The sequence below is a fragment of the Nerophis lumbriciformis genome, linkage group LG01, assembly GCF_033978685.3.
Source record: "Nerophis lumbriciformis linkage group LG01, RoL_Nlum_v2.1, whole genome shotgun sequence".
NCBI lineage: Eukaryota > Metazoa > Chordata > Actinopteri > Syngnathiformes > Syngnathidae > Nerophis > Nerophis lumbriciformis.
This window is the reverse complement of record NC_084548.2, coordinates 62530001-62541610: the sequence shown is the minus strand read 5'-3', so window position 1 is coordinate 62541610 and position 11610 is coordinate 62530001. Positions and strand designations below refer to the sequence as shown.

Genomic DNA, 11610 nt, shown 5'->3' with positions numbered 1-11610 from the left:
TATACTTTATATTATACCAGTGCTTATCAAATGAAGGTACTACTTGTTATGTAGGTTATTTTTTATTTATTTAATTGTTTTTTTAATTTATTTTTTAAAATAACCAAAAAATTATATATATATATAATGTTTTGGTTATTTTTTATTTATTTAATTATTTTTTTAATTTATTTTTTAATATAGATACTACATAACAAGTAGTACCTTCATTTGATAAGCACTGGTATAACATAAAGTATATTTGATTCAAATGTTTGGGACAAACTGTAGAAAATGGGCGGATGAAGGGATGTTTACATTTAAAAAACAAAACAAAAATCATGAACACAAAAATATGTTGTAATAGTTGTTCTTTTAAGATAATCACATGACACGATCAAAAGTGTCAAAGATTAATTAATGTAATTGTTTTTATGACAGCACTAAGAATGGGGGTTGGCGTGAGCGCGCCGGCAGCGTGCGCGCGCATGTCCATGTTAGCAGCGGTGGGACACAAGGAGGAGGAGGAAGAAGCCACGAAGGACCACACGACACTTTTAGCGAGAAAACTCACAATGACGCGCTTAAAAAGAGTCGTATCGCCGGGACGCCATGAAAGGCTCGTGAAGAAGTAACGTGGTGACTTTTCTTCTCCGACCCGAGCTCAACTTTGTCCAACATGCAGAATGTTTCATCTCCCGGTAAGTCCCTGAACGCCTCTTGCTTCTTTTCAAACTCCCATTCAGTTAAAGGAAACACTTCCGTTACACTTCTTTATCACACATTCTAAGGACGCCTTTTGTCTGACTTTGTGCTGTTATTTGTGTTGTTGTTGTTGTTGTTGTTGTTGTTGTTGTTGCCAGCTGTCAGCGGCACAGCTGCTGCCTTTTGTCCACTTCCATCGTGTTAGAAAGCCGAAGTCAAGAAGAAAGCTGACGTGACAAAAATCAAATGAAATAGAAGCACATTTCATGCCTTTGGCTCCATTGTGATCGTGCTGATTAGAAGAGGAGTCATTCATGCATCATACTGGACTCTGCGTGGGTGAAGGGTCACTAGATAACGTGTGTGCGTGTGCGTGTGCGTGTGTGTGTGTGTGTGTGTAATATGAAGCAGTAGGATGCACAGATGTCACTACTTCCGGTCCAAATGCAGTATAGTATACATCAGGGGGACCAAATTTGGTCTGCCAACGGCCTTTTTTGGCCCAGTAAAGCATGCATTCTTAAATATATATATATATATATATATATATATATATATATATATATATATATATATATATATATACAAACCCCGTTTCCATATGAGTTGGGAAATTGTGTTAGATGTAAATATAAACAGAATACAATGATTTGCAAATCCTTTTCAACCCATATTCAATTGAATGCACTACAAAGACAAGATATTTGATGTTCAAACTCATAAACTTTGTTTTTTTTGCAAATAATAATTAACTTAGAATTTCATGGCTGCAACACGTGCCAAAGTAGTTGGGAAAGGGCATGTTCACCACTGTGTTACATGGCCTTTCCTTTTAACAACACTCAGTAAACGTTTGGGAACTGAGGAGACAACATTTTTGAAGCTTCTCAGGTTGAATTCTTTGCCATTCTTGCTTGATGTACAGCTTAAATTGTTCAACAGTCCGGGGGTCTCCGTTGTGGTATTTTAGGCTTCATAATGCACCACACATTTTCAATGGGAGACAGGTCTGGACTACAGGCAGGCCAGTCTAGTACCCGCACTCTTTTACTATGAAGCCATGTTGATGTAACACGTGGCTTGGCATTGTCTTGCTGAAATAAGCAGGGGCGTCCATGGTATCGTTGCTTGGATGGCAACATATGTTGCTCCAAAACCTGTATGTACATTTCAGCAATAATGGGGTCTTCACAGATGTGTAAGTTACCCATGTCTTGGGCCTCTATGGATCATGGCCGCGGGGCCAAGTTGGCCTGGCCCCTTGGGGCCTAAGATTATTATTTTTGCAAAAGTAGTTTTGCATGCGTCGCGGCCGCGGGGCCAAGTTGGCCTGGCCCCTTGGGGCCTCTGGCCCCCTGGGCCTGGGCCCGGTAGGCCCGTTCATTAATCCACCTATGGTCTTGGGCACTAATACACCCCCATACCATCACAGATGCTGGGTTTTACACTTTGCGCCTATAACAATCTGGATGGTTCTTTTTCTCTTTGGTCTCGGAGGACACGACGTCCACAGTTTCCAAAAACTATTTGAAATGTGGACTCGTCAGACCACAAAACACTTTTCCACTTTGTATCAGTTCACCTTAGATGAGCTCAGGCCCAGCGAAGCCGACGGTGTTTCTGGGTGTTGTTGATAAACGGTTTTTGCCTTGCATAGGAGAGTTTTAACTTGCACTTACAGATGTAGCGACCAACTGTAGTTACTGACAGTGGGTTTCTGAAGTGTTCCTGAGCCCATGTGGTGATATCCTTTACACACTGATGTCGCTTGTTGATGCAGTACAGCCTGAGGGATCGAAGGTCACGGGCTTAGCTGCTTACGTGCAGTGATTTCTCCAGATTCTCTGAACCCTTTGATGATATTACGGACCGTAGATGGTGAAATCCCTAAATTCTTTGCAATAGCTGGTTGAGAAAGGTTTTTCTTAAACTGTTCAACAATTTGCTCAAGCATTTGTTGACAAAGAGGTGACCCTCGCCCCATCCTTGTTTGTGAATGACTGAGCATTTCATGGAATCTACTTTTATACCCAATCATGGCACCCACCTGTTCCCAATTTGCCTGTTCACCTGTGGGATGTTCCAAATAAGTGCTTGATGAGCATTCCTCAACTTTATCAGTATTTATTGCCACCTTTCCCAACTTCTTTTGTCACGTGTTGCTGGCATCAAATTCTAAAGTTAATGATTATTTGCAAAAAAAAAAGTTTATCAGTTTGAACATCATATATGTTGTCTTTGTAGCATATTCAACTGAATATGGGTTGAAAATGATTTGCAAATCATTGTATTCAGTTTATATTTACACCTAACACAATTTCTCAACTCATATGGAAACGGGGTTTGTGTATATATATATATATATATATATATATATATATATATATATATATATATATATATATATATATATATATATATATATATATATATATATATATACAAATATATATATATATATATATATATATATATATACACAAATATATACTGACCTCCTTGAATTTCACACTAAGATTGTACAGTATACAAGGACCAAAAGTACCGTGGTACTATCATCCATCCATTTTCTACCGCTTGTCCCCTTTGAGGTCGCGGGGGCTGCTGGAGCCCATCTCAGCTGCATTCGGGCGGAAGGCGGCGTACACCCTGGACAAGTCGCCACTCATCGCAGGGCCAACACAGATAGACAGACAACATTCCCACTCACATTCACACACTAGGGACCATTTAGTGTTGCCAATCAACCTATCCCCAGGTGCATGTCTTTGGAGGTGGGAGGAAGCCGGAGTACCCGGAGGGAACCCACGCAGTCATGGGGAGAACATGCAAACTCCACACAGAAAGATCCCGAGCCCAATTAATTAAAAGGTACTACACTGCCGTTGAAAAATACCTGTGCTTTTTTTTTTATGGACATGATGGTGGCTGCTAATATGAGCCAAGGTGCATGTGAGTCAACACACACATGGAGCACCTACAAGTGGAGATTGAAGAGGGAGAATGGACGTATTTTGTCCTAAAAACCTTTAAGTTTAAAACATAGTAAGCTAGCTAGCGGCTAATGTCCCTCCGCAGTGTTTTTGCTACATCTGAATGACTAATCCTGGCCTTCATGGCAACAAATAAAGTACATTTCTTAAAAGGTACATTATCACTGCAGGACGAGGAGTAGCTAAACATGCTTTACTATAGGGCTGGGCGATATATCGATATACCGTATTTTTCGGAGTATAAGTCGCACCGGAGTATAAGTCGCATCTGCCGAAAATGCATAATAAAGAAGGAAAAAAACATATATAAGTTGCACTGGAGCCCGGCCAAACTATGAAAAAAACTGTGACTTATAGTCCGAAAAATACGGTACTCGATATATCGCGGGTTTGTCTCTGTGCGATATAGAAAATGATTATCGTGATATTCGAGTATACGTTTTCACGCAGTTGCTTTTAGCTGCGGGCATTACACTACATGCGTTTCCCACTCTTTGTTGTCTCTCCTTCTCACAGAGACATAAAACAAGCGCACCTTCTTACATATGTCACGTGTGCAATGTCACACGCTACCGCGGAGCAGAGAGGTAGCGACATGGTAACGTTAGCTGTGATGCGAGTGGTAATACGAGACAGAGAAGGTGCAAATCTGGTAACAAATGGAGGAATAATTAATTCCCAAGAAACACAGCACGGGATCCATCGCCCGGCGGTGGTTTGGCTTCAAGCGGGAATACGTTGAACATTTATGCGGCAAAAGCGTTGCTCCAAAAAGTAGCACCACTGCTAATGTAGCATCATTTGAAAAGTCACCCGCTAGAGAATGAAGAGTGCTTGAAACTCCGCATGTCAACATCTCCGGCTGGTGTCACACCAACAAAATGCCCAAGCAACTATTTCCAGATCAACACCGTATGACAAAAAAAAATCAACAACAGAAGGAGATAACGTCCGTAGGAACCTACCACATAGCGAAGGACATACACTATTTGATTTCCTATTATGCAGCTCATTTTTATTTGACAGTTATTGAAATATCTTGTGTGACATCATGCACAAAAGTGCATTTTTTAAACTATTATAGTGGCGTTCTGTACAAAAAGTGCACTTTAATTTAGTGTTGTTTTGATATGTCATCTCAGTGACATCATGCACAAAAGTGCACTTATAGCTTGTTTTAAAATGTCTCTGACAATCTTGCACTTTCTGTTTTGGAAATGACATGAATGTTTGTGCCACTGCTTAATAAATAAATAAATAATAAATAAATTGACTTAGTTGTGATTTCCCTCTCTGCATGAAAGTTTAAAATGAGCATATATTAATGCAGTATGAAGAAGAATGTTTTAATGTAGACACATAGAATCATCATACTGCTGTGATTATATGCATCAAGTGTTCATTCAAGACTAAAGAAAAATATCGAGATACATATCGTGTATCGTGACATGGCCTAAAAATATCGAGATATTAATAAAAGGCCGTATCGCCCAGCCCTACTTCACTACACACTGTAGGAGGATAGCGCTTCTCAATGTAAACAAATGGATCTATACAAATATCCACTGTATTTAAAGTATCAAAGAAGAGAAAAATAAGTGATTACTACATTTGAACAGAAGTGTAGATAGAACATGTTAAAACAGGAAGTAAGCAGATATCAACAGGAAATGAACAAGTAGATGAATAATGTTGACAAAATAAAATGACACAATATGTTACTGCATACGTCAGCAGACTAATTAGGAGCCTTTGTTAGTTTACTTACTACTAAAAGACATGTTGTCTAGTATGTTCTACATCTTATTTCATGACATGTATAATAAATAGAATTAGTTTTTCTATTAAAATACATTTCTTTTTTTTTCCCTTTTATTTTGAAAAGTATCAGAACACATTTTAATGTCAGTACCTAAATGTTGGTACGGGGACGACCCCAGCTTACACAATCATTGATGACATGTCCATAAGGCTAAATATATGTAATCTTTCTAACATATTAATATTTGTGATATTAAATAATTGCTGTGTGCAAGCATCACCCGGCCACTACAACACGACCACTACCTGGAAATACTTCATCGCGTCCTGGGTGATTCCTCTCAGTCAGAACTGGGCTTTTTCCGTGTGCTTGAAACCACCAGCGAAAACAGACAGTTGCAGCTACGACCATTAGCTTTGCTGTTAGCATTCTGTGTTGTTAGCATTTTGTGTCCTGTGTTGTCATTCGACATGGCACACATCGTGTGGAGCTGATGATATCGAAGATGAAGTGCATCGACAGAGGTCATCCACACTTAGCATTGCATAAGACAAACACTGCACTGTAAGACATATGAAATACTAATAACACACATTTAGTGTTACTAATCAACCTATCCCCAGCTGGCCCGAGAGGGACAAGCAGTAGAAAATGGATGGATAGTTTAGGCCAAAAATATGCAGAACATGACTGAAAAAAAAAAGTAATTTAGTGAAGCAACAAACAATGTTTGAAGCACGATATAGTGTCATTTTAATATTAGTAATTAGATTGCAGATTTAAAGGATGGCAGAGAGTGTGGCCGTGCGAAAGTATGCCGTGTTAACCGAACTTCCCCTTGCCCTAAGAGTCGTGCTAGTTAATGAGTTGACTTTAGCTCATTGGCTGTCTCTCTTTCTTCATGCACCATCATCAAGTCCGTCTCGTTGCTGCAGCGACCTGATTTCTTGTTGGCCCTCAGTCTCCTCTTGGAAAATTGTGTTAATAATTAATTAGGGACATCTTCTCCATCTTTGTTTGTTAGCAGGCGATGCATTCAATGAGACTTGTTTTTACAGTATTATGTGCTACTATTTGATGCAATCAAAGAGACTTGGTTTTTATGGTATGCTGTGCAACTATTTGATGCATTCAATGAGACTTGGCTTTTCTAGTATTCAAGCTACTATTTGATGCATTCAATGGAACTTGAATTTTATAGTATTCAAGCTACTATTTGATGCATTCAATGAGACTTGGATTTTATAGTATTCAAGCTACTATTTGATGCATTCAATGAGACTTGGCTTTTATAGTATTCAAGCTACTATTTGATGCATTCAATGAGACTTGGCTTTTACAGTATTATGCGCAACTATTTGATGCATTCAATGAGACTAGGTTTTTATAGTATTCTGTGCAACTTTTTGATGCATTCAAGAGACTTGGTTGTTCTAGTATTATGTGCAACCATTTGATGCATTCAATGAGACTTGACTTTTATAGTATTCAAGCTACTATTTGATGCATTCAATAAGACTTGGATTTTATAGTATTCAAGCAACTATTTGATGCATTTAATGAGACTTGGCTTTTATAGTATTCAAGCTACTATTTGATGCATTCAATGAGACTTGGCTTTTTACAGTATTATGTGCAACTATTTGATGCATTCAATGAGACTATGTTTATAGTATTCTGTGCAACTTTTTGATGCATTCAAGAGACTTGGTTGTTCTAGTATTATGTGCAACCATTTGATGCATTCAATGAGACTTGACTTTTATAGTATTCAAGCTACTATTTGATGCATTCAATGAGACTTGGATTTTATAGTATTCAAGCTACTATTTGATGCATTCAATGAGACTTGGCTTTTATAGTATTCAAGCTACTATGTGATGCATACAATGAGACTTGTTTGTTCTAGTATTATGTGCAACCATTTGATGCATTCAATGAGACTTGACTTTTATAGTATTCAAGCTACTATTTGATGCATTCATTGAGACTTGGATTTTATAGTATTCAAGCTACTATTTGATGCATTCAATGAGACTTGGCTTTTATAGTATTCAAGCTACTATTTGATGCATTCAATGAGGCTTGGCTTTTACAGTATTATGTGCAACTATTTGATGCATTCAATGAGTCTAGGTTTTTATAGTGTTCTGTGCAACTTTTTGATACATTCCAGAGACTTGGTTGTTCTAGTATTATGTGCAACCATTTGATGCATTCAATGAGACTTGTTTTTTTTTTTTACATTATTCACGCTACTATTTGATACATTCAATGAGATTTGGTTTTTATGGTATGCTGTGCAACTATTTGATGCATTCAATGAGACTTGGCTTTTATAGTATTCAAGCTACTATTTGATGCATTCAATGAGATTTGGCTTTTTTAGTATTCAAGAGGGACAAGCGGTAGAAAGTGGATGGATGGATGGATGGAGTATTCAAGCTACTATTTGATGCATTCAATGAGACTTGGATTTTATATTATTCAAGCTACTATTTGATGCATTCAATGAGACTTGGCTTTTATAGTATTAAAGCTACTATTTGATGCATTCAATGAGACTTGGCTTTTACAGTATTATGTGCAACTATTTGATGCATTCAATGAGTCTAGGTTTTTATAGTGTTCTGTGCAACTTTTTGATACATTCCAGAGACTTGGTTGTTCTAGTATTATGTGCAACCATTTGATGCATTCAATGAGACTTGTTTTTTTTTTTTTTTTACATTATTCACGCTACTATTTGATGCATTCAATGAGATTTGGTTTTTATGGTATGCTGTGCAACTATTTGATGCATTCAATGAGACTTGGCTTTTATAGTATTCAAGCTACTATTTGATGCATTCAATGAGATTTGGCTTTTTTAGTATTCAAGAGGGACAAGCGGTAGAAAATGGATGGATGGATGGAGTATTCAAGCTACTATTTGATGCATTCAATGAGACTTGGATTTTATAGTATTCAAGCTACTATTTGATGCATTCAATGAGACTTGGCTTTTATAGTATTCAAGCTACTATTTGATGCATTCAATGAGACTTGGCTTTTTATAGTATTATGTGCAACTATTTGATGCATTCAATGAGACTAGGTTTTTATAGTATTCTGTGCAACTTTTTGATGCATTCAAGAGACTTGGTTGTTCTAGTATTATGTGCAACCATTTGATGAATTCAATGAGACTTGTTTTTTTTTTTTACATTATTCACGCTACTATTTGATGCATTCAATGAGATTTGGTTTTTAGAGTAGTCTATGCTACTATTGGATGCATTCAATGAGACTTGTTTTTTATAGTATTAAAGTTAAAGTACCGATAATTGTCACACACACACTAGGTGTGGTGAAATTAACCTCTGCATTTGACCCATCCCCTTGGAGGTGAGGGAATCATTTTGGGGATTTAACCCCCAATTCCAACCCTTGATACCGAGTGCCAAGCAGGGAGGTAATGGGTCCCATCTTTATAGTCTAGATTTAGGGCGGACATTCTAACCACAAGGCCAATGAGCAGGTTCTGTGCTACTATCTGATGCATTCAATGAGACTTGTTTTTTTTACAGTATTCTATGCTACTATCTGATGCATTCAATGAGACTTTTTTTTTTTTTTTTTTTTTTTTTTTTAACAGTATTCTATGCTACTATCTGATGCATTCAATGAGACTTGTTTTTTTTTGCAGTATTATGTGCAACTATTTTATGCATTCAATGAGACTTGGTCTTTATAGTATTCTTTACTACTATTTGATGCATTCAACGAGCCTTGTTTTTTACAGTATTATGTGCAACTATTTGATGCACTCAATGAGACTTGGTTTTTACAGTAGTCTATGCTACTATCTGATGCATTCAACGAGTCTTGTTTTTTTACAGTATCTTGTGCAATTATTTGATGCATTCAATGAGACTTTTTTTATAGTATTATGTGCCACTATTTGATGCATTCAATGAGACTTGGTTTTTATAGTATTCAAGATACTATTTGATGTATTCAACGAGACAGTTTTTTTTTACAGCATTCTATGCTAATACCCAATGCATTAAATAAGAATTGTTTTTTACAGTATTCTGTGCAGCTTTTTGATGCATTAATGAGACTTGGTTTTTATAGTATTCAAGCTACTATTTGATGCATTCAATGAGACTGAGTTTTTATAGTATTTTGTGCAACTATCTGATGGATTCAATGAGACTTGTTATTTTACATTATTCTATGCTACTATCTGATTCATTCAATGAGACTTGTTTTTATAGTAGTCTGTGCAACTATTTGATGCATTCAATGAGTCTAGGTTTTTACAGTGTTCTGTGCAACTTTTTGATACATTCCAGAGACTTGGTTGTTCTAGTATTATGTGCAACCATTTGATGCATTCAATGAGACTTGGTTTTTTATAGTGTTCTGTGCAACTATTTGATGCAGTCAATACGACTTGTTTTTTTATATGCTACTATTTGAAGTTTAAGAAGAAAATCAGTTTTATTTTTACAAATAATTTCCTTAATTAAAGCTGCTGTGCTCTGTATTATATGTAATATTAAGGACATTTCTGATCAGGGTTTTATGGTGCTGATTCTGATACCGATCATCCATGAGTGAGATCACATGTACTAAGTGCATATAAGAAGTATTTATAATAATAAGTGCATACAAGAAGTATTTATATTAATAATAAAATATAATAACTTTATATAATAACAAGTACATATAAAAAGTATATATAATATTAAGAGCATATAAGAAATATATACAATAAAAGTAATATAAGAAGTTTATATAATAACAATATAAGAAGTATGTATAATAAGTGCATATAAGAAATATATATAATAAAAATAATATAAGAAGTTTATATAATAATAATAATATTAAGTTAAAGTTAAAGTACCAATGATTGTCAGACACACACTAGGTGAGGTGAGTTTATCCTCTGCATTTAACCCATCATATAAGAAGTGTATATAATATTAAGTGCATATAAGAATATATATAATAAAAATGATATAAGAAGTTTATATAATAATAATATAAGAAGTATGTATAATATTAAGTGCATATAAGAAGTATATAAAAATAATATAAGAAGTTTATATAATAATAATATAAGAAGTATGTATAATATTAAGTGCATATAAGGAGTATATAATAATAATAATATTTGAAATATATATAATAATAATAATAATAATAATAACAATAATATAAGAAGTATATGAATAATAATAAGTGCATATAAGAAATATAATTAGAAATAATTTTAGGAGTATAATAATAAGTGTATATAAGAAGTAGTTATAATAATAAGTGCAAATAAAAAGTATATATATAATAATAATAATAGTAATAAAATAAGTATATATAATAATATAAGAAGTATATATCATAATAAGTGCACATAAGAAGTATATATAATAATAATGATAATATAAGAAGTATGTATAATATTAGGTGCACATAATAACTACAGGTATATATAATACAAATAATATAAGAAGTATATAATAATTATATCAGAAGTATATATAATAAGTGCATATAAGAAATATATAATGTATGATAAAATAATATAAGAAGTATATATAATAATATAAGAAGTGTATATAATAATAAGTGCACATAAGAAGTATATATAATATGATAATGTAAAAAGTATATATAATATTAGGTGCATAGAGGAAATATATCTAATAAAATAATATAAGAAGTTTATATAATAATAATAACAACATAAGAAGTATATATAATAAGTACATATAAGAAATATTTATAATATTAAGTGCATATGAGAAATATATATAATAAAAATAATATAAGGAATTTATATAATAATAATAATATGATAAGTTTATATAAAATTAAGTGCATATAAGAATTATGTCCAACAAGAATAATGTAAACAGTTTATAAAATAAAAATAATAATATAAGAAGTATATATAACAATAGGTGCATATAAGAAATACATCTAATAAACATAATATAAGTATATATAATAATAAGTGCATATAAGAAATACATATAATAAAAATAATACAAGAAGTTTATATAATAATATTAATAATAATACTATTAGAAGTTCATATAATAATATCAGACGTTTTTACAATAATAAGTGCATATAATAAATATATAAGAAAAATAAGTGTTCCATTCGTGCAGTTGT

The 11610-nt window shown here is 34.1% G+C and overlaps 1 protein-coding gene across 1 annotated transcript in view; it reads left to right on the top strand.

The window, feature by feature from the left end:
* The first annotated feature begins 449 nt into the window (after nt 1-449).
* Nucleotides 450-11610, top strand: part of fgd (faciogenital dysplasia) — a 148733-nt gene continuing 137572 nt past the window's right edge. The window contains exon 1 of the mRNA XM_061923500.2: nt 450-680. Within this exon, the coding sequence (XP_061779484.2) occupies nt 659-680 (22 nt within the window). The 5' untranslated portion in view covers nt 450-658. The remainder of the gene's footprint in view (nt 681-11610) is intronic.